This window comes from Xylocopa sonorina, chromosome 4, assembly GCF_050948175.1.
Source record: "Xylocopa sonorina isolate GNS202 chromosome 4, iyXylSono1_principal, whole genome shotgun sequence".
Taxonomy (NCBI): domain Eukaryota; kingdom Metazoa; phylum Arthropoda; class Insecta; order Hymenoptera; family Apidae; genus Xylocopa; species Xylocopa sonorina.
The window spans coordinates 9,805,029-9,828,347 of NC_135196.1; the positions used below are offsets into that span (position 1 = coordinate 9,805,029).

The 23,319-nt window shown below is 43.7% G+C and overlaps 2 protein-coding genes across 5 annotated transcripts in view; both read left to right on the top strand.

Annotated features, from left to right (window-relative positions):
- LOC143423154 (uncharacterized) overlaps window positions 1-17,768 on the top strand; it is a 52,562-nt gene extending 34,794 nt beyond the window's left edge. For all 4 annotated transcript variants that reach the window (XM_076894266.1, XM_076894270.1, XM_076894267.1 and 1 more), the window contains 2 exons: window positions 3,744-4,059; window positions 16,826-17,768. In XM_076894266.1, coding sequence (XP_076750381.1) covers window positions 3,744-4,059; window positions 16,826-16,853 — 344 coding nt within the window. In that variant the 3' untranslated portion in view covers window positions 16,854-17,768. The remainder of the gene's footprint in view (window positions 1-3,743; window positions 4,060-16,825) is intronic.
- Window positions 1-23,319, top strand: part of LOC143422656 (uncharacterized) — a 431,772-nt gene that overhangs the window by 82,210 nt on the left and 326,243 nt on the right. The gene's annotated exons all lie outside the window — the stretch shown is intronic.

Here is a 23,319-nt window from a genome sequence, read left to right on the forward strand (position 1 = left end):
TAATGACGAGGCGGAGGAGCGAAAGAAAGGTTTAAATGGGCCGAGAGCATAAAATGGTGAACAGGCGTTTGCACGCGGGAGACATAACAGCAGGCGAACGGATTTATATGCGTTCTACGGGTTGTGCACGCAGTTTACGATATGTAAAACCATCGGGGCCGGGCATTGTGCGCGACGTCACTGCCCCGTCATAAAAGAGAGGCCGTTCGAACCGCCTCAACTTTGAAAGACTTTTGAATAATATTACAAGTCTGCAGCCTTTAAGAGGGAACTTGGCCTGACGCGATCCCGACCACCCCCTCGATCCTCGCTGTTCGCCTTCTTTTAATTTCGTTGCTTTCATCGATGCGATACTTGTCGCGCTCAAATTAGGCGTATATTGTGCCCTCGTCGATCTGTCGAAACCATTATACGCGTCGATTTCGTTTTCTTTTTCTAAGACACTTAATATCACGGGACTGTCTACGGTCACCTATAATTAGTCGAGTGTTACTAATTTATCCACTTTATCTCGGTTTCTCATAATTCCTCGGTAAAATACGATAGTCATGCTCGAGAACAGGTTTGGTACGGTTTTCGAAGGCGTTCTAAGTGATCGAGAAACGCTTTGTACCTCGTAGTGGTTCTCGCAGTTTTTCGTTCCGCTGGTTTTACCGGACGCTGTTGCCTTTCTCGTCGAACACGATCCAAGTTGCACCTTTACTTGCCTCATAAATTGAGTTTGCGCCGAGTAGAACTGTACGTGGTAGCCAATAATTTTCTCGTCTGTTCTATTATGTCGTCCATCTTGGCTGTTTGTACAAATGGTTCGGTAGTCGGATATGCTGAACATCTAAACGGTTGGATACAGTGTGCATGGAAAGTAATTAATCATTGAATCGTAAACGTTCGCCGACGCAACGGCGGGTAATTAATTATAGGCATTGCGACGTTTTGCAGTCGCGCCGCTACAAATAATGGCAACACGCTAAGCAGGACTAATTTTATTTTCATTCCTTGTTTCAGCAGCCGGTTCTAGCGTCGTTAATAAGCTCGCTGGTAGCATCGACAATTCCTCTATACTGTACAATCTTTCGGTTAACTAGAGTCCAATGAAGTCAGCTAGCCGTGCGAATGACTTTGGAACAATTCTTCCTCTTCTTTCTCGTTTTCCATTCCTTTTACATCGAACGCTCGTGTCGCGTGACAGTGCGTTTCGTATGAATTGTACGTGACGAGACGCGAAACAACCCCTATAGATTTCACGGTGGATCTCGAACGTAAACTTTCGAGTCATATCGATGATGGTTCCGCTTTCAAGGTCCGTAAGTAGCAGCGTTGAAACAGAGTATTCGGGACAAAGGATCGTTTCGGGTCCGCTCGTCGGTGCTTCACTCAATATCGAATGATTTATTCGAGGCTCCAACCGGTTGGATGAATCCGGCATGCTCGAAAGCCGAGGCATAAAAACGCTGCATCACTCGTAAATTATATTTAATAGTGTGGCTTCGCATGCAGGGGTAATTGGTTTGATTCTGCCCTGGCCGGGGCTGCCCGCTTATCGTCCGTCATTTGACCTGATACGTGCGTTAGGCCGCAATAATTCATGATTTCGAACCGCAATGAAAAATTATCGGCCGTCCGACCGCCGACCGTGATTCAGTGTCACCAGAAGGAATCGTAATTCTAGCGCGCGCACTCTAATTACGCGCCGCGTGTACCTGCCGGTACTTATCGGCCTCCCGATTCTTCTGCGCTCGATGCTTTAAAATATTGTTGAACCATAAGCGACCATACTTTATTCATAACGCATTGCTTTAATGCTCGCCTCGCTGTACATTGTCGATTCGGCTGGCATTGGCCAACCGCTAATTAAACGCACCGAGAGTATTCATTTACTGCCCGACTGACACTTCGAATATTAAATCGGATATGTAAATGATGTTTGTCCATCAACGTATTTTTGTATCAACCTGTACACTTTTTTATTTCTGTATCATTCGCCGTCTTGCGATTTAAGGTTTCTTCTTTCTCTTCTCCTTCGCTGTTCCACTCCGAGTGGAACATATTGTTTCGCGGTCGAAAAAGGCATTAAGAGTATCGTCAAGCTCCTTCTAAAATAGGATTCGCAGCTGCAACCGCGTTCGCCACGATTTACAGTAATTGCCATAACTTCCGGTGCTGGTAACAATCGCGTGGCGTCACTACTACAAATCTACCGCCACCGCCCTAAATATAATGTATCGTTAAACGACTGTTTTTCCCTTCCTCCTTTTCGTTTATAGTTATTTTACTGTTTCCCGTAGCTTTCTAGTTATCGTCACGCGCGCCGTTTCGAGGGGCTCTCCGGATCACGTATCGTTACGTTTTCCTCATGTTTAAGTTTTTGAGTAAAGCTTGAGCGGGACGTACAACAAGTTTAGACATAAAGAAAGATATTATACAAAATTCTGATTCGATCGATCGCTGCAAAGTATTATCGACCTAGAAGTGTCGAAATCCAACCGGAAGCGCGATTCGCCGAGGTTCACCGCAGACCGCAGAACCTTGTAATAACTCAAAATGAAAAGATCTGTTTGACGTCTGACCACAACATATTACATTTTTTTGTCGACTACGGAGCGCTTGCGTTCGTGTTGATTCATCGTTTGAAAGTAACCAACAGAACAACTATTTGAACCGCTCGAGAATCAAACTGATCAACTAGTATGAAAATTACGTGACTTTGCTGAAAATATAGCTTTCAAGCTTACATATCGTAACGGAAATATTTTAAATTCCAAATTTGATGACTCGATCCGTATCGAAGCGGAGAAAAAAATCAGGATTTCAGTGAACAGAGTATAATCCTTTGTTACTAGCGCTTATTCTCGAAGAACCACAGGACGTAAGTAGTAAGACCATCGAAACACTGTTAATTGGCTTGGCCAACGTGGGAACGACAACGATTGTAAATAAATAGGAGCAATTAAGCCATGAAAGAGCGGAACGGGGCAACTGGGTATTGTGATCGCCAGGTTTGTAGTCTGAAATGGCAGATCCTTTTGAAGTTTTGTATATTCGTACATATGTACGCCGTTGTGAAAACCACGCCTCGAGGGGTCGGCCATCTTGGTGCATTGAATGGGTGAAATCCTATTGGCTATAACTCGGTTGAATTCAGGGTGTTCCATTCCTGGAATCCCCCTTTGGATGATCTCCCGCAGTCCAAGTCCCATTGTGTCGAGAAGAACTTGATTGATGAGAGCTGTTCCCATCGCAGGTTGACTTTCTTCCTCTATGGTTCGGCCATTTTGTCGGTATACGTGCGTCGCGTTGGTTTTTGTTATATTTCCAATGTATGAAGCAGGACCATTGTAACGATTTGACCTTTTATATGACTGTTGCAAAACAATTTTTTCCGCAAATTATATTAATATAAATTTGAATTCTTTTTACCACATTCTATTATATTTCAAATCATTTCCCACGCTTGTTATACATTTTCTTCCACGTTTTTAGGAATAAATACATTTTATCCACTAACCATAGCTGGCATACCCAATATAGTTGAAAACACGAACATGAGAATAGTCAGAATACAAAAATTAAGGGGTTAACATAAAAAAGGACATATTTAATGGTTTTTTATAATATGAATAATATTTTCACAAAAATTTTGTTCCAATCAGTTCCATGCCGCCATTTATGTTTCATGTATCAGTCCACGAATACGGCGGATACGACGTCTAATGCATAATTTCTTGTTTTCTTTCCCTGAATAGCCAACGAGGATATTTGTAAACTAAACTTCATGAAATCAGTCAGGATGTTGCAATCTGGTTGGTCGCATTGCTACCCAGGAGTGTACACCGCGCTCCCCACGGAAGCACCGACCTACGAGGGTCAGGTACCCTGGATAGGGGTCACGCCGACATACGAGAGTCAGGTGCCCCACGTAAGGGTTGCGCCACCTCCGAATTTTTTCTTTCAATGGCCGGATCACTACGCGCACACCCATGCTATGGGTACTCATACACCAGCCGCTGGGATACCGCCCAGCCCTGAGAGCATCCCGGAGGATTCTACTTCGCAGTCCCGGTGAGTCTTCTCCCCTGCGTACTTTTCGCCCTAAAACTGTTATCCGCTTATCTCTATCTGCTGTGAAATAAGAAAGAGAACAAAATCGTATTTGAAGAGAAACGAGCTTGGTCATTTATTAAGTACGCATGTGTTAACGAGACAAGTCTTGTTTTACTTAAAAAAAGCAAAAGCTATTATTTTGAAGTTTGTGTAAATCGTTTTAATATTAGTTCAGTTGAGACTAGAGCGTCTAATATCTGAGCATCTTAGAAACGGTTTGAGACGTTCTACTTCCTGTAGAAATCTGAAGAAGTATCGATATAATTTTTGGACATCGAGTTCTGTCACAGTTTCTGCTTTTTTTCATTTTTCCTCCAATACCGTTCTTTTACTCGGAACGCTTGAATTCAGCAGCACTGGGAAACATGGCACGCGTAAAACTTACTGTAACGCTAATATGCCATCCTATTTGAGATCCAGTCAGACAACGTCGTTCAGATCAGCAAACGATTTCTCGGTTTCTTTATGTTTCCTCCTTGCGTTTCTTTCTTTTGCTTTCTAATTTTACCTTCTACCCTCTTTACGCAACTTACTTCCGTTAATAATTTTCGCAACTGTCGACGTACGAGCCTGTCCATTTTCAACGCCATTCTACTGTTTAAATGTATATATCGCGGGCAATCAGTTTCGCAAAATAAATATTTCATTACGCGAATCTGAGGGAAAGTAGTCCAAGAAACTGTTCATTTGCCTGAAACGTAAACGTTACATAAAACGATACTTTCATATAGTATTTCTTCAAACATTAACGCAAACGTTTTTCAAATTTGATTTCGAGTGAATAGATTTACCAATTTGGAGGATATCAGGAAAAACTGAACGCCATACTTTTGCTTTAGCTATTTCGCAACGTTTATTATTGCCAGTGCGTGCGTAGTTTGACTAACTCGATAGGTAGAAAAGTTATAAACTTTTGCCATCAGGAATAAAACGAGTTCGTAAAATATCTTGATTTTACGCGAAGACATCCATAAAACGGTGAAACCCACCCCCTGCGAACGACGAAATGTTCCTGCGTCGTTTTCGAAGTTAGTACGTACTGTGCCATTCAAATTTTAATACACATTTGCTAGTTAGAGAATGGACGAAGGAGAAAAGTATGTAAAAAGTACCAGACTCGGTAATTTATAGAGATCGATATCATATTGTAGTTGTTCCAGTAGGCACCAGTGCGTAGCTTTTAGTTATCTATTCAATTGTTCAACACATTTCGTGTTAAATAATCATTAAAACTGGTTCGTTTATACGAGAACTTTTATTCGAAAGTGTTTCCGCGAGTTTTTGCGCTACGTAAGACCATTACGAACTTATTTAACTCTTGTACAGTCGCTAAACTAATCGTTCAAGACAAATTAAACCAGCTGGACGAAATAAACATTGTAACATATAAATAAAGCTGATTGCCGCGCATAGCAATATATCGCAATTGTTAAGGGAACAATTATACAATACGTAGGTACGTGGTCAGCCAAAAATTTACATGTTATCGTTCATTTATGTAATTAATTCACTTTCACGTAGGGAGAATTGCCAATAGTATTAATTTTTGAACTACTTCACGGCTTGACTGATCGTGCGCGGCTGAATCCACTTGTCATCGTAGAATTACGAAAGTCTGCACGTTACTATACAAAAGACACCACATCGAATCATGAAAATTACAAACAGCCTGCTGTAATCATTTAACTACAATAGAACTTCGTTAATCTAAAATTAGCTAAAGGATTAGAAATTTATATAATCAGAGAGATCATTGATTGTCCTCGATCTCTACGATTGCTTCTACTGGAGTGACGCTGCACAGTAGAGTAGGCAGTACGAGTAATCTCTAATCTCTCTCTAATCTCTAAAATCAAGTTTTTCTAGATATCCATTATTCATTCGTTTGAACAATTATTAGAACTAGGTGAAATCAATGGTTGCTTATCATAGAAAGCTCAAACGTAATTATAACTATTGAGACTGAAACTGAAATTATAACTATTAATTTTAAACGCTTCGAACCAGTCCGTGATAGCTGTAATATCGTTAAAAAATATTCTCGAGAAGATCAATTATCGATAGATTAACTGCAGGACAGATCGATAGTTTCAGAAGTAACAGACCGCAAAGGTTTCAAATTTCTTTGGAAACAAGGTATTTAAACCCCGAGTCGTCTCAGTTGCATCGGACGATTTACGAGTTTTGGCGTATTATTACATCGTGGAATTGCAAAGAGATCACAATGTAGAAACAGTGAATTATACCCGCCAGATGAGAGTATCGTTGGATAGTGGCCAAACTTGGAGCTCTAATGACGCTGCCACGCTGAAAGACTCCGTGGAGCGGTCGCAATAGTACCGTCTCATCTCGTCTGTTGACGACATTGGGCTCTTTGTTTAAACGGGGTAAAGAGGGAACGAACGCGCGGTTATAAAGGGCACAGCCAGGCTCGAACTTCTCCAAAACCGCGTCACAAGATACACGACAAAATGAAAGGGACGCCATGCCGTACGCTACCTGAGTAGCTATTGAAATGTGGGGGCACGCGCAACGCAGTTAGACACCCAGGGGTGAAAAAAGAGAAGAGGAACACCGCTGATTACAGGATGCGGTATCAGACGGTCATCGATCATACATCGCGCCATCTCTGTCGGTGATTAATGATTATCGACTACTAAGAATACTCTCTACACCAACATGATCGATAGACAATGAATGCAGTCAAAGCTGACGCGGTTAAAAGACGCGATTATGCCAATAATCGTTTACATCCTGAAGTGGTTGTATAATAATTACATCAATTAGCTAGATAGCTTTGCCATCATACTTTTCGATCGCGCAAAACTTCGTGCATCTATTTGCAAGATCCATTTGTCGAGCAATTAGTATAAAAAAGGAAATTCTCTGCGACTACCGGCAAATTTATCGTCCGCAAATATTTGACAAACGAAGAGTTCCTCCGTGCTCGTACGGAATTCCGAAATAATTCGAATAGCAGAAGAGAAGGAGCCCCTCGAGCGAAGGGGGGTGGTGGAACAGGAACTGGTCGGTCGAGGTATACGGTCGGAATAACCGGCGCAACTGCAAAAGGGTTACTTCTGTCTTTTGCAACCGGCAGCATCAATGTTATCAGACAGATCGCTCAAAGCGAATTTAACGACGGTCGTAAACGCGGTTTGCTTTATAGCCCGCGGTATTTTGTTCCTTTTCTCTGGCTCTCCGCGCTTTGCTACCTCCGCCCGTTCTTTTCCTCGGCCACTCGCGGCGGAGGGCATCGCGTTTCCAGGCGGACCGTCATCGCGGGGCCGTAAGTGAGCCACGCTCCTCGCTCGAACTTATTTTATCCCGGCCGTAGTAAACTAGCGGAATTTATGCGACAGACGCCGGCAGCGCCGAAATCGTGCCTCGCTATTCACCGACTAGCGACGGTATTCGTGGCCAGCGCGTCGGTACTTGCTCGACCTGACTTTCGTTTCAGACGGAAGAGGACTTTGAAGACTTCTGCGGCGCCCTGTTTGGTAATCAATAGCGAGCACACATGACGAATTGAAACGCGTCATTCATAGAACTTTCTTTCCGCGTCAACAGATCGGATGGTACGGCACAAGGGAAACGAGGATCGGTAAAACGATAACGAACGAAACAGAAACATCGGTTTCGACGAAAGGGAATTTTATTAGTCGTATAAATTTTCTCCTATAATTTATAACCGGCGCACTTAGGATTTACAGCTGGACGTGCAGAAAATATCCTGTAAACACGTTAAGTGGCAATCGTGTGATGCTATGGCCGGCCAGATAGCCTGTATATTTCACCACTATAGGAGTGTGACAATAAAGATCTAATCGTTCCACGTATATTACGAGACAACGCTGGCCAGTGGGCGCGTATTTTTGCGTATACGAATCGTAAAGAGGCCGAGATTTATGCCTCGATCCGGGATGAACAAGCTCTACGTTACAAGATATTCGTCGCGATCGTTAAACGCGTTACGATCGATTTTTACTCCGGTATACAACCGTGCGTTAAATCACTTTACGTTCCCTCGCCTTCCGCGCTGATTTAGAAAGAAGAATCCAAAGAACGCGTTTAGTGTGAAAGTATTTTTTGTTTGCATACAATTGAGAAATTTCATTTTTTCCTTAACCCTTTCACTGGTTGCACTGCAGGATCGTCTGAAGTATTTGGGGATGATTGGATCGAGTAAAAGGCAGTTCTTCTCTGGCAAAAATTTATTGCTCAAATTATACTCCACACATCGTATCTCCAATTAAAAGCTCATTTAGTCAACGAACTATAAAATAGTTGTTCATTTATCGGAGTGTTCTGTCTGCAAAAGAATCAAGAATCCTGACTGAAATTACAGGTCTCGTATTATATTCATAGAGAGCGATGGAAATGATCGAGTAAGTATGCTGCATCGTAATTGTTAACGGTTATGAAAAAATTAATATTGCAAATCACACTAGTAATTACGGTTCTTCAATTTTGATTAGGCGTTTCTAAAAATCATACAATTAACATTACATTTGTATAAGAATAAATATGAAATATTAATGTGTCTATGATATTGTTATACTCATTACATGATACGCTTTTATATAAATTGCAAATGAGTCTATATTTATCAAAATTGAATAAAATCCAAAGAACACATTTGGATGAACAACTACTCGGTTACAGTACAATGAGCATAACAGCATGGAAGAAAGGTTGCAAAAGCCTAACAGTGTCTCGCGTACTATTCTACGGTTACATCTGACCATCTTAACCTTCTTCTTCGAATGGGCAGCTATTGTTTAGTCTGGACGAAAGGATTTTGTCAAATCACATCGCCGATACGGGCCAGACGAAACAGTAAAAAGCGAACGTTGCGACGGCAAATCAGATAATTGGATTCAATTAGTCGAAAGCAATTAAAGAGAATAAGAGAAAAAGTAGAAGAAAAGAGTGGGAATAAGTGTTCTAAGACCTTGACGGCGAACGTCGGCCCTATTCTCTACTAATGGAAGCGCAATTCCCAAGATAAAGCAATAATTAACAGCAGCGAAGTGCGTGGAGCCGGCGTCGGTTCTTCTCTCCATCCTTCGCATTATCCTCGCGTCTTCCACGTACATGGTTGCGTACCCCACGGACCCAGGGAGCGTTAAGCGGTGTAACAGGGCCCCGCTCTCTTCGGTAGAGGGGTTTTACTACTTTCTAACTACAGTCGCGGGCTACAATTAAACCCCCATAAAACCTCGTCGTAACTTTTTTAAAAATGACCGGCCGCTCTCCCGCGACTATCCAGCTCCCTTCGTTCGCCGGGCAAAAACCATGGTAGATTGCATCCTTAATGAAACCCCGAGACGCTATGGGCACCGGCGCGTCTTCCGGTCGACCCTAAACCGCCTCTTCGGTTTAGGCCCACCCCTCAATATGGGTCGAATTTCACGATAAACGCTTATTCTGCGGTAAGTGGAGTTACTTGATTCCACCGTGGTTTCCAAGGACCATAAAACCGTCGCGTACTCTGGCGATAATGAATTTACGGAATCCCATGCGGGGCTCGATAATTAAATTATAAAAATGCTACTACAATCGTTACGATCGTATCTTTCGTTGCTCAAAAGTCAGAAAATCGATCTACCTATCTTTCTAAAAAAAGGGGAGGGGGGTAAACGTCCAGCTTATCCTCAGTTTCGATCCTTGTCGCGCCAGGTGAGTCGTCCGTGTAGCTCGCGGTTAAATGAATAGACAGATGCGAGACGAATCGCGCGACCGCGTTCACCAGACGAAATCAACCCTCACGGGAGCGTCAGGATGAGAATCGCTCCTCCTAGTCTTTGGCTAGTAAGGTTGTACACAGGGTAGAACGACTACCCGCAATCTTGGGGTGGATAGCTCGCGTATAGCGGCGCGAAGAATAAGGGGGTGGGTTGGCCGCGACGGAGCGGTGGAAGAATACAGCGAAGAAGGTTGGAGAAGGAACCGACCGAGCGACCGTACGGGGCTTTAGCGACGATTGACGTTTACTGCTCGGAACGGTCGACCTAGCGCTAGTAAAACTTGAGAAGAAATACAAGCGAAGTCCCCATCGACAGTTAAAGTCATACGCGCGAAAATACAGCCGGGCTTCTATGAAATACGAGCGTCCGTCGAGAGCGTTTACCTCTGTCGAGCTAAAGTCCACCGAGGTCCACCGCAGGATACGCGTCTCGTTAATGAAAAGAACGCCGCCTCCTACCGATCCTCCCGTCGAAGATACCCGAGTTCCATGACCGGATATAATGAAGAAGAAAAAGGGTTATTTAATGACCATCCGCATTCAGGGAATCGCTACAATTTTTATCGCCCACTGTGACCTCCGTTCGCTCGACAGACCCGCCATGGGAGACGCTGAAAGTATTCGAGGGTTGCCAGTGGTTCATCGATCGAGCGGCTGACCAATTCTTGTCGAACTGCGCCTGTATTTCTAGTCGATTTCTTGTACAAGAAATTGGCGTGCGTTCGTATCGCGACCATTAAAATTGTTGCCATTCTGATTATTCTTCGGCTCGTTTATAATCGCGAACTTATTTACTCTTTCTTAAACGACGACTAAGGAATATTTCACGACGCGCACGAATTTGCTTTTCCGAAGCCACGAATTCTTTCCGGTTAAGAAACTATTTTCGGTTAAGAGAGTAGGAGCTAGACTCTAATATAAGACAGCGGGGTCAACTTGTTTGATGAGAAGAAACGTGAGACGTCGCAAACAGGGTTGAATCCTCGGGCCGAGTGACTAACTTGGAGGTGCGCGCCGAGGATAGGTATTATTTGAAGCATTCGCTCCGATTTTACGATCGTCTCATCCCCTAGGAGGGACGCGGTCCGGATAGAAGTGAGAATTCGCGAAGCACTTACCACGGCTGACGATAAACTCCCACCGTTCGGGTTCGCAACCACCGTAGCCGTTTTCATTTCAGTTACGTGCTCGGACGTGTCTCTTTCTCCTTAGATCTAGTTTACGAGCTCTTTCAGCAGTCTCCCGTTGGCTCGAAATCTGCCTAGATCATCCGCCGGATGAATGTCTCGGACGAGAAACGATCCGCGTGCCCGCGGCTTGCGGGTCGCGCTGATTAACCATCCTCGCGTCCAAATTGGAGTCCTACCGAAGGTGTGCCGTACGTGGTCACGTGAGTTGCTAAACTAATTTAGTTTCGACCGGTTTTAGAACGGCCACAGGAAGAGGAATCCATGGTGATGCGGCTATTTATCCGACCGCGTAACTATCGCGCTATCGACCGCCACGATCCCCTGGTTCCGGTGAAAATTACACGCGATTCTTTCGGCTTCCTTTTAATAGGCGACTGCGACGGCAGATTGGCCGTTTATTCGACGCTGAATTACTGGAATAACGTCGATGTATTACCGCTCGTAAATGCCTGGGCATTTTCGTTCATTTGCGGCGATAATGCACGGACGGTACCGTAATATGTAAATTAATTATAAATTGATGACTAATAAGAATATTTACCGCCGTTTTATGGTGCTGGCAAATAATGAGCCGAAGTTTTTTGTATCGGTGGATTTATTAATGCCTCAACCTGCCGACGTCGATATAATTGGCCGATTGTAGCCCGTGGTATCGTTCGACTTGGTAACGCCGGGGAAGCACTTCTTTTCCACCTATCCCGCAATTTTTTCAGATATTAATTTCATTACCGCGCGCATGAATTTTTCGAATTTGATTTTATTCGACGGTAATATTCCATTAGAGACAGAATGCAGATTTTGTTATCTACAGTTTTGTAATTGAATTGCGCCGTCCCGATATGTAAGCACCCGAGAGCTTTTAAACGAATATTATTACCACGCGTTGAAAGCTGCAAATAACTTTTGAATGGCACGGTCCCGTAAGTGGTGCCGGTGTACCGACGTCGTAAGATATCGTGATCGCTCGAACAACGTTTAAACGAATATTCGATTATCTAAATAACGTCGTTCCTCGGATAAAACGGAAAATATGTTTCGTTACGTTTCATCCGGCTCTGTTCCTCGTGGCGCGATTTGAACAAGCCTGTCAAGCGGCCTTTGCTAATGTTGTTACCCGTTGAATTTACTCGGATCTCGTGCGAGCATTTATCAAATCGCGAATTATTTTTTAAATCTTCTACGAGTACATGAAAAACGTAATTGTTGTAAAATAAAGGTACACGAGTGTAATTGCTCCGAGACGAACGCTATGTATCTCTGCACAGGAGAGTCTAATTCTGTGAAGGTTATTTCGTGCATACGCGCGTGGCTTGGCAGAGTGTCAACTACTCGACTGAGCGTACAATAATACAAAAATGATGGACCCCGGGTTCAGAGAAGAACCACCGTACTGTCCACCGCTGAGGAATTCGCACGGTCAGCTACCGACTTTGCTACCATTTGTTAACACTTTCCACACTGATGACACAATGTAAACGTTATGAGAATAGCAGCGAAAAGATTACACGGTTATGAAACTAATAAGCCTGCGCAACTTCGCCTCGACGAAGTCAACGTAAAAAATGGCATGCATAAAATAGTGGAATTCAACGGTTCCGTCTTTTTTCCTCGCTCATTCTTCCGTATAACGCGTGTTTTCTGCGTCACTTTTGCCTGGACGATCGCTTCCTCGATTCGATAAATTCCAAAAACCTGTATACTTTGCGGTGATGCTCGACGCACCCTTATTTTTGTGGTATTGACAGAAATTAATGTTTCCCTGCAAGGAAATTTGTTTAGTGGGACTTGTACTTTCCTGATAATACACTGGCGACACGTGTCTTCCGTCAACTCATGACCGTTGATAACAGATTGATAGCTGCTTGTAGTTTTGTATTAAAATACACGATTTGACGGGACACGTGCAGCATGTATTAAAGAATAAAAGATTCATATTCTTCCATAAAACTGTGCATATTTAAATACACACGAGGACGAATAATTACGTGCGCAGATAAGTAGTTATCACGGTCGCGAATAATGTTACATGGAAAAACCGTGTCTGTTACCGCGAATTGTAGAAATATTGGTCTTTTTGTATCAAAGCTGAAAATTAATTAGTTAAATGTGTTGTAACCGTTTTTGTCTTTGCAGATTGTTGAAGTACTGTATAGAATAGTTCGTAATTGTGTCGATTACATTTTTCAAGCTTGATTTTATCTAACAGATACATGGATAGTCGCTTCTGAATGACCGAGCACATTTTATCGAGAATACTGTTGTAGAAGTCTTCTAGTCAAGTACAACAATAATTTTTCTACTGTAATTTATAGCTGATAGACCAGCTGAGGCAGATGTAACGCATACTGTGCATGTTAATGAAATCATACGATACGTTTGCGTAATACTGTGTAAGCGGTGGTAGGAACAGTTTTTTCGTTTTGAATATTCATTATACACACTTTATTCCGTCGAGTATATTCCTAGATTGTAACACAGTTTACCTATTGCGACTCTTAGTTAAAAAATTCCACCTGACTGGTCATCAAATTTGTATAAAAATTTATCACGAGGTTAGGTGTACGATTTTGTAACTATAACTAAGATACATATGCTTATTCTATCAGTAATATATTTAACTATAATCTCTTCGGAGTCACTTTCGTATCTTGTACTGACATTCGTTTAAATTACGTTGTATATCGTATTAAGCAAAAGCACTGTGTTATATTTTATACACAGGCTTAACCTTGCTCAAGTATTTCTTTTCGATAATATTCATGAGCAACTTTTTGCGCTCTTAATGGATGTCTTAAGGCGGAAACACATTGATATCAAGAGTAACAATTGATTGCCCGACAATTTCATTGGAGTAGGAGTGGCTCGTTTGTCAAGAACATGAAATAGAACCCGATTAACCAGACCTGTGTGCCTCAAATTTGAGTTTCCCTGCGAGACGAGCTTGTTACCAAGAAAGCCACCCGATTTTCTAGAGTCGGTTGCTTCCTGGAAGGACCAGGGAGCCGTTAAACGGAAGAACACAGTTCACGCGTGTTCAATTTCGGCGCCTTTATGCGCGATCACGGATCGGTTTTAAGAACCAACCGTTGGTCACGGTTAGGCTATCGAGCGGACACGGATAACTATTAAAAGTGGTCTTTAAAATGGGGGATCCGAAACGTCTACGGAAATCCTTCGAAAGTCTATTCCGCACGGATACGGGGGCCAGTCTTTATCGTCGTGGCGGATGCTTTTCCAGCTGCACGTATGTGTATACATATAGCCACGGTACATAGGTGTATACGTAGAAATATACGTCGACGAGACTCATTTTACGACCCCGGCAACTTTTAGTGCCGAAAAAGGTTCCGCTTCGCTTGGATTTTCTGACTTCGTCCTTTGGTCTGCTCTTTCGCCAGGGAATATCTTCGCGATTGTCGGAGATCCTTGCTTAAGGACTCGGGTCATTGCATAAATATAGTTCATTAGGATCAGGAAATATTAAACAGCGAGTGATAAATTACTGCAACGAGATTTGAAATTGTGAAAAGTATTGCAATGGAATATCGAGAGTTTCTTTTGCTGTTGCATTTTATTTATTCTTTTGTACTTTTTGTTGTTTTATGTATACGATTTCGTATGCACGTACGCTACGCGTTACACGCTGCTATTAGTTCCCACGTTTACTCTCAATGTCTAGCATTATTCCTCAATAATTACAAGCAGTGGAAATAATGTTATGCGTTTATGAAACATAGAGAAGTAATTCATCGACGTATCTGCAAATGAAATTTCAGAAATGATTCCCAATGAATTAAAACGTTTCCTAGAGAGAACGGAAACTACGGCGCTAATTAAGTTTGAAAACCGGTGGAAGCATTTAATTAGTTCAATTGCACATGAAACACGCCTCCGGAGTAGAAAATTATTTAGTATCTTTATTTCTTTTTGTACAAATTTCACATGGAAATCCGAGTTTCAAGGCTACCGCGAATACCGGTAATTTTGTTCAATTAAAATTTGATTACTTTCTCATTTCTTATCTAGTGCATCGCCTGCAAATTATTGAGAAACTATTTGAAAATGGTTGGCGAACAACAAGTGAAACATATCGGAATAAATGTATAAATTTAGTTTCTAATACCTCGGTAATTATTCCTAATATTTTTTCTTTTAACATAACGCTTCTGTTTTCTAATTATTTCACTTAAAAGATTAATACATTAATCCATTAAATGTAAACTATATAAACTTTTTACGCAGTCTTTCAAGTACAGATCGCTAAAAACAATCGAGGTTGGAATATATCTCAGCGAGCGTTGGTGATCGTTTAAAAATTGCTCGCGCGTAATCGTACGCGAGTCAGAAAGCGTTAATTACTTTCGCTTTAAGCATGGACGAGCCTCGAACGTCGAAGTCCGTCCGTCGAGCGCGTGTACCGATCGACGAGAAATGAAACCGTCCGGAAAGATCCGTGCGATCCGAAAGTTGTACGGTGTACAGTTCGAAGAGGAACCAGCGTGTCTAGACATCCGAAAAAGTCAGCCACGACCCTCGGTTCGCCGACGCGGCGGAACGGAGAACCGGGTCTGGTTCGGCTGGCCGAATGGCGGGTGGGTGCGCGTATGAAAACTAAGTCCGGGTTTCATTTGACTGACTTTACGAGGTAGACATAAAATGGATTTTACTGTCGGCTAGTTCGCCAGTTCTCGAGTTGGTAACATTGCTTTACCGAGCATAATACAGCCCGTTGCTTTTCCTCTCTTTCTCATCTTATCCCTCTCACCTTGCCACGTATCCTCTTCTCCTTCCCGCCGTCTTCCTTTTTCTTCGTTCTCGCCCAGGACACGTCCCTTTCGTTGCCGCTCTGTACTCGACGCCTCTCCCTTCCCCTCCCCTTTTTCCTCCCTGCCCCTTTCCCTGTTCCATCTCTTTTTGTCGTTCCCCTTTTCGTCCTTTTTCATCTCTTCAGCCTCTTCCCTGTCTCCTCTTCCATCCTGCACACGTAGACCAGTCACGTCCTGAAAGTTATGCTCGCCGGCAAGTCCCCGCCGCGCCCTGCCAGCGAAAACTTTTCGCATGAGAAATACCCTCACCGGCGGAGTTAATATCCGTTGGATAAGACGGCACGACGAGTCGTTAAGTTAACTTCCAATTCGTTTCCTGTAAGTAGCTGTTTCGGTAGCGGTCGGCCAGCCCTCGCGGCGCTCCGCTACCATTTCCTTCGTTAATAGGCGCCATTACAGATCGTTTTCGGTCCCACATCGTTGTTTAATAGCCGCGTTTTGGCCCGAGACAGTTCTACATTCGTCGGCCGTCCGTACGAACTGGCCTTTTTTCTTGTATCGTCGTCGAGTTTCGGTCCTCTCGGTGCAACGAACGATTTTAGGGAAAGCTGGAATGAAAGAAGACACAGCCAGCTGTTGAATAATGATACGCGATATCGTATAATAATGGTTCGATAAAAAAAATTCCGCGTGCGTCCCGATATTCTTGAACGAGGACACGTTGAAATACGTGTACGTGTAATTTAATTTATTTTTCGGTACAATTTTGTTGGTGAACATCAGCTTTCTTGATGGTATCCACGATGACGGTGTATTATCAGCCGCTATCGCGATGCTAAAATGCGACGAGAAAATAATTCTTTATATCACTAATTTAAGCTGATGCGATGCACGCGTAGATAGAGATAGGAATAACCGTACAAAGGTGCACTTCCACTTGGCCGATTCCCGTCCCCGGCTGGCGCGCCGAAATGTAACACACCACTTACCGCAGGCGAATCTTTTTTTTCTGATTTCAGATCGATTTCCGACTGGTCGATGAAGTAAAGCGACTGGAAGAACAGGTCGAATCCAAAGAGAAACGACGCCTGTGTGTTGTACAGCGAGGAGGAGAAGAAGAAGAAGAAGAAGAAGAAGAAGCAGAAGAAGAAGCAGAAGAAGAAGAAGAAGCAAAAGATGATGACGACGAAGAAGGAAAAGAAGAAGAAGAATACAACGAAGAGGAAGGAGAGGAGGGCCTGGAAGGAGGTAAAGAAGGTGAAAGAAAAAAATACGACTCTGGGGATCGTTCTGTGAATGCCCGGTTTGCAGCACAGGTAGCACGAAACGGCGAAATTTTCGATCAAACGAAACGTAAAATTTTTACGGAAGCAGTGTTGGTGGTACAGCCGGCCGATTGTCTCGTGCCGATGGTTGTCGCTGGTTACGCGACCGATTAACACGTTCGATTCACGAAGAACCGTGAACGGAGCTACGATGATAGGCCCGGAGACGACTGAATTTCGCTTCCCGTTTCGAGAGTGGAGAACGCGCCCGTTGTTCACGGACGATCAGCGGAGGGAATCGACGCCTCAAGGTTCTCCTCTTCGTTCGGACAACAGCGTCGCGATTCAAGCTCGTATTTCGATCAGAAAAGGGATCCGGCCGTAAACAAATCGAGCCAGCGAACGAAAGAGAAAGAGAGCGCGCGTTCAGTGTTCCTAAGACCTGATCACGTAGCCGCTGCCAAGAGAACAAGAAAACCAGGAACGTTTTTGTCAGTGGTTCGTGGGATACAGGGGTTCACGGACAGCGTATACCTCGGGCATCCCTCGTCCTTGCACGTCCTTCGGTTCGTTGATCGAATCTGCCAACTTCGTACATTTCGTGCCTGCATCTGCCATCTCCTCCTCTTCTCTTTCCCTTTCTATCGATCTTTCAAATTGTTCTTTTCATCGAACACTGACTTACTCCCCGATCTGTCTCTCTTTCTCTCTCTCTCTCTCCCTCTCTCTCTCTCTCTCTCTCTCTCCCTCTCTCTCCCCCTCCCTCCCTGTCTCGACAATCTCGCGCTGGTGCTCGATATAGAACAGCGAAACGCAACGCGTTGTTAACGCACGAAACGGGCCGACCAGTTCCTAGACTCCAGTCGCCCGTGAACGAGGTTGCCCGGCGGTCTTCCTCGATGATCGAGTGCCGTCGCCTGCTGTAAACCTCGCATGCACGACCGCATCAGGCTCCACCGACTATGCTATTTACATTGTAAGTCCTGGGCGTGCTCGGTTCTGCCCGTGGTGCTCTGCGCGCGCGTTTCGGAACACCGTGCTTTCGTACCGTCCGCGAAGGACGACAGGGCGTCGACGATCACGGTTCTCTCCCTTTCCCCCCCCCCACCCTCGAACGCAAGTAGTGAAACGAGCGATTCCACGGGACCGTGTCCCCCTCCGGCCTCCCAGCCCTATAAAATCTCTGCACTGTCATGCGCAAGAAATTCTAACGCGGCATTTTGAAACAGAATCCCTCGATCATCGAGGTACCGTCCGGGGCTCTCGATGTCGCGTGATGGATTGATTCTTGCAGGTTCGACGAGCAACCGGTACCGTGAACGCAGACCCGATCCCACGGCTAACTACGGCCAGACTGATAATACGAGGAAGATTGCCGGTGGATGGTGAGCCTGGCGCAATAAATGGCCGCATTAAAATATTATTAATATATTGTATAAGTATGGAGAACGACGGGCCGCAAGAGGGACTCGGAGGAAGACAATGGCGGTTGATCGAGAAGCTTCCGTTGAACATCGCGGAAGTATTAATATACAGGTAGACGGGAGCGTGCGTGGCATGTTCGCGCGATCAGACACGTAGGTCTGTTCAGGTTTAATTCGTCTATTTTGACGCGCGTGGATCGCTCGCGCCACCCTTGGTTCCGTGACCGGATTCGAGCCCTCCTTCGCTCGCGGTGCGGCCCCTGCTGGACGAAAGTTCGCCACGGCGAACGCTGACCGGGGAGCTCCTCGTTCTTGCGAGGCGTGCGGTTATCCTTAAAAAATTGTTCGCACACGCCCGTTGCATCGGGCGAAAATAACAGAGTCCACGGGACGTTCGCGACGCGGCTGTTCTTTGCGCTAGCAAGAACGTGTATCCGGGCGAGGCGGAGATTCGCCCGCGTAATCAAAAGATCGGAGGATGTGTCAGTTGCATGCCGCGGCGCAATAAAACGCCCGTTGAAAAACTGGTCGTTCCATCTCACGGCAAATTAATTTTCAAATAAGGACACCGAGGGCCGTCCCTTCAATATGCTGTTTCATGCCCTCGGCCTTACTTTCTTTTATTTTCTTTATTCTTTTTTCGCCGCTCGCCGGCATCCACCTCGTCGAGCCATCGGTCCCGACGTCGCCGCCCCATTTTCTCACCTGTTCGCGCACCACGGGGACACGTACCGATCAAAAATCTGATCCCGGACGATTGGTTGTTACCACCATACGGAGGTTGATGACTTCGAATAAAGCCGTGCCACTGACCCTTGCACGCTCGATTCGCAACGACGACCCGCGTCCTCCTTGCTTAGAGCCTGCAGGTTAGTCATTGGCATTTCCTGATTCCACTGGCTATCGATCAGCGTCTGGGTGCATCAGCTATCTACGCTTCGAGATTGAGAAAGGATGCATTACCACATGATGTATAAAATCATGATTCTGGTTTCCCTGCAGTAAGCCCCGGTCGCGATGATTTCTACAAATAACGACGAATATTCGATGTTGAAGGCAATATCGTAAATTCGTCATTTATAGCGTGCAAAATGCACCGAGCGAATAGCATAGTCGGCAATGGTGCTATCGTTGGTTCGAGTCGCTGTACGGCTGTCTCGGCGACCAAATGGTTTCTAAGAAATAGCCTAACTTTAAGTTAATTGTTCTGTATATGATGGGATAGATGTTAAATGGGATAGACGAGCCTAGAGATTTTTCTGATGAACCCTTATGAAATCGCGTACTGTTGTGATAACGTTGATTATCCTACGTGGGTAATCGGAACGAACAAGCACAGAAATTGTCAGACAAATGTCTTCGCGTCGAATTTATACTTCTTTTTATGGGTAACACTTTTCTATTATTGTTTTTAGCGTTAGAACGGCACGAGGAAGTTTAAGTAACTGCGATGTTATTATAAATATGTATATAGTTTATAGCGGAAATACAATTCCTCGTGGTGAACATTAAAGCGGCGAGAAACATTGATCTCGATGGTCGCAACGAAGGCTGTTAGGCTTCATTACGGAATGAAAAATTTATTATTAATTTAAAGATTTCCTATTTTAACTCGTGTAACTGGTTGTAACAAAAGAATATTAATTATTAGAGTTGCTCTGTGAGAACCTAGAAAATTGCCAGGATCTTCAGCTTAAGAGATGGACAATTCTACGAACATTAATTCCTTTCAAGGAGGGTAAGTCTCTCGCGCGATGTCGCAAGTGCAGTAAAATTTAGTTGCATTTAATCAGGTGCACCTGTCATTGCTTTTCGTTTTACTCTTTCTATGTTAGGCAAGTTTTGGAAGACATCGTCTTCGCAAGGTGTGCGACTCTATTCAATTAATCGCAAACGGTCAAGAAGTTACTAGTGTATTATAAACACTCCCTTCGAATTATGGTAAACTATTATCTTTTAATATTAATTATTATTCTATAGCTAGAAACTAAGTGAACGGCAGGAATACGAATCGATTTTTGTCGCTGCAAACTAGGCAAAAAATGTTCGCACGCGTTGAAAAATGAAGCTCGCGATTTATTTTCTTCCGAGAAACCGCTTGATGTATACGAAGTCTGCCTAAAAACTATCCAGCCATTCGATATGCTAAAAAGAAAAGGGGAAAAACGTACCCAGAACAATATTGCTTAGTCTTTTTCACAGAATACAGCCTTCTACTTCTCAAAGTAACTTTCAAAGCTTTTTCCATCGACTTCTTCGACACCTTCGATTATCCTTGACATAACAGACCTACAATCAATCTAGATGGTACACGAATGGAGTTGGAATTGTAAAGTGTAAAATCCGAAGTATGTAACATACTTCAGCATTCATTTGAATAAACCAATTTGATAATCGTCGCGCACACAATTGGCAGTCAAATTTGAACGTGGTCGCGTTCTCCAGACGTTCAACATGGCTGGATACTTTTCAACCAGACCGTGTAAAACCGTAGTTCTAAGCTCGCGAGCGCCCTGCATGCAAGTCTAACCTGACTCCTCGTATTAAACAGTATGGATCGTTCCGCAGAAAACCTCGAATTCGCGTTGCACTCTAGACACCGCGATACTTCGTCACCCACGGTGCCTCTCGTATACTCGTGTACAACGCCAAGCGACTAGCGTGTCGAGCTGAATTAATGTCATACAATTTCGAGTTTCCGGTGGTTGGTTACGCGAAACCTTTAATTTGAAAGGGAAGAAACCCTTGCGCTCGACGCCGGTTACAGATGTCGTTATTTCGTCACGAGGAACGAAAGGTGTCGGACGCCTCGATCCGCCTCAAATTCAGCTGCCCGACCAAGAAACGCCAGGATAGAACGAAATTCAGAGAGGCACGCTCGTGGAACCGGATGCGTTTTCGTCAAAAAGCGTGTCGCGAGAGATATATTAATATAGCGGTAGTAAGGATATTATATTATACTGATATATATATATATATATATACATGTTGTAAATGAGAACGAAAATGAGACTTTAGAGTTACGATTAAGTTGCTTAGTCTCCTGCTCGAAACGGATACGCAGAACATGGATTTGTTACCGATGACGCGTCTGTGAAATCTTACATTGGGTTCCGGGGAAAATACGGTGACTGCTGGATGGCGGATATGTGCATCGAAAATGTGATATAAGTTATGTACACGGTCCTGTATCATTGACTCGTTGCATTTTTTTTTCAAATGACTCGTCGCAGCGTTCTTCGGGGACACCTAAAGCGGAGAGTCGATCCTTCGATTAATAAGTGAACTTGATTGATGCGTATGTTCGGAATGGTTGTTTCATCGTTAAGCAGGTATACATTTGACCTCATAGTAGAACGTAAGACGAAATCTGCGACGTCGACTTCATTTTTAATACGGAAATCTTGTTTCCCTTCGACTTTCTGTTAAGAAAAAAAAAAAAAAATGGATTGTTTCAGTTTATATCGGGTATTTAATTATCGCGACCGAGGTCCATTAATGCATGTCTTTCTTTCTGTACTTACTTTACTCTTGTAATTCTTATCGATAGTTTAATGTACACGCAATGTATGCCCACTTATAGCGTTTCTGAGAACAACAGATTTAAAGGTTCAGTTGTACTTTAAAATTAAATAAATGATTTTAGCGTTAAATTGTTACCTGGTATTGGGTATAGCTCCATCGTGATGTAAAGTGTTGATTATGATTTTGGTCTTAATTGCCGATCAAAGCTTTGAATGTTCACGTGAAATGTCCTTGGTATCACCATATCACGATCGGTCCTGGAAGAAAGAGTAGGTTGAGATTAATGAGGTATCAGAGAAATATTTCGATAAAATCAATTTAGTCGAATGCCATTCGCCCACTAAAGGTTACAGATTAAACTTGCAAATTTTTACACCGCTATTAAGAATATCTTCAAGTAGGTACACCGCTAAAGGATCACCGTGACGTAACTTTGATCTGCTGGCAGGATGATGAATCTCCTGTCTCTTCTTTAGCTGCTCCACGACCCATCGTTCTGCTCTTGTTAGATTCAGATTACACGCCCTTCTTGCCTTCGGTAGCTTTCTTTGCCGACGATTTTTTTTCGACGGATATCGATCTCAGTACAATGGCGGTATACTGTGTCTATCTAATACACTTGCAGACCAATTTTCTCGCCTACGTTCAATATATTTACGAAAAGACTTATTTATAACGTCGAACGTGAACATAAAAACGGTCAGAATGATAATCATGCGTAAGTATATTCCTTGCACAATCGACTTGCGTTCACGTTGGTGTTAAACGAGGCGCCAAAATCGTTGAGACAGTCTGCGCCATGGAAACTTTCCCTCCGCGCCTTGTCTATCCTCCTCATCCCTTCTGTTTAGGTGGATGTAAACGACGTGTACGAGTGGATGAACATAACGAGGACTTTAGAACGCCGTGGACCGATGACAGTTTCGTTTTTACAGCTTGTAAGGTATCGCGTAAAAGTGTTTGGAACGATGGTTCCAGAGAGACGCGACAGGGGGACGAAACAAGGATATAAGAAAGAGGAGAACGAAAAAAAGGAAAGGATGATGGGGAGGCCACGATACATTCTTTTTACTGGCGATTTATCTGCTTGCGTTAATCAATCCGATCGTCGCAGCTGTATATTTGACGATCAATAAACGGAACCGACGTTGGGCGACGTATTGTTCGAATTTTTATGCTTCGATCTTCATGAATTTAGAGTTGCAATGGGTTAAAATGGAGCGTAAAACGCGGAATTTACGATCAAGATACGCGTTTGTTTCCGAACGTAGCTTGTTTCTTTAACATCACAATTTGAAG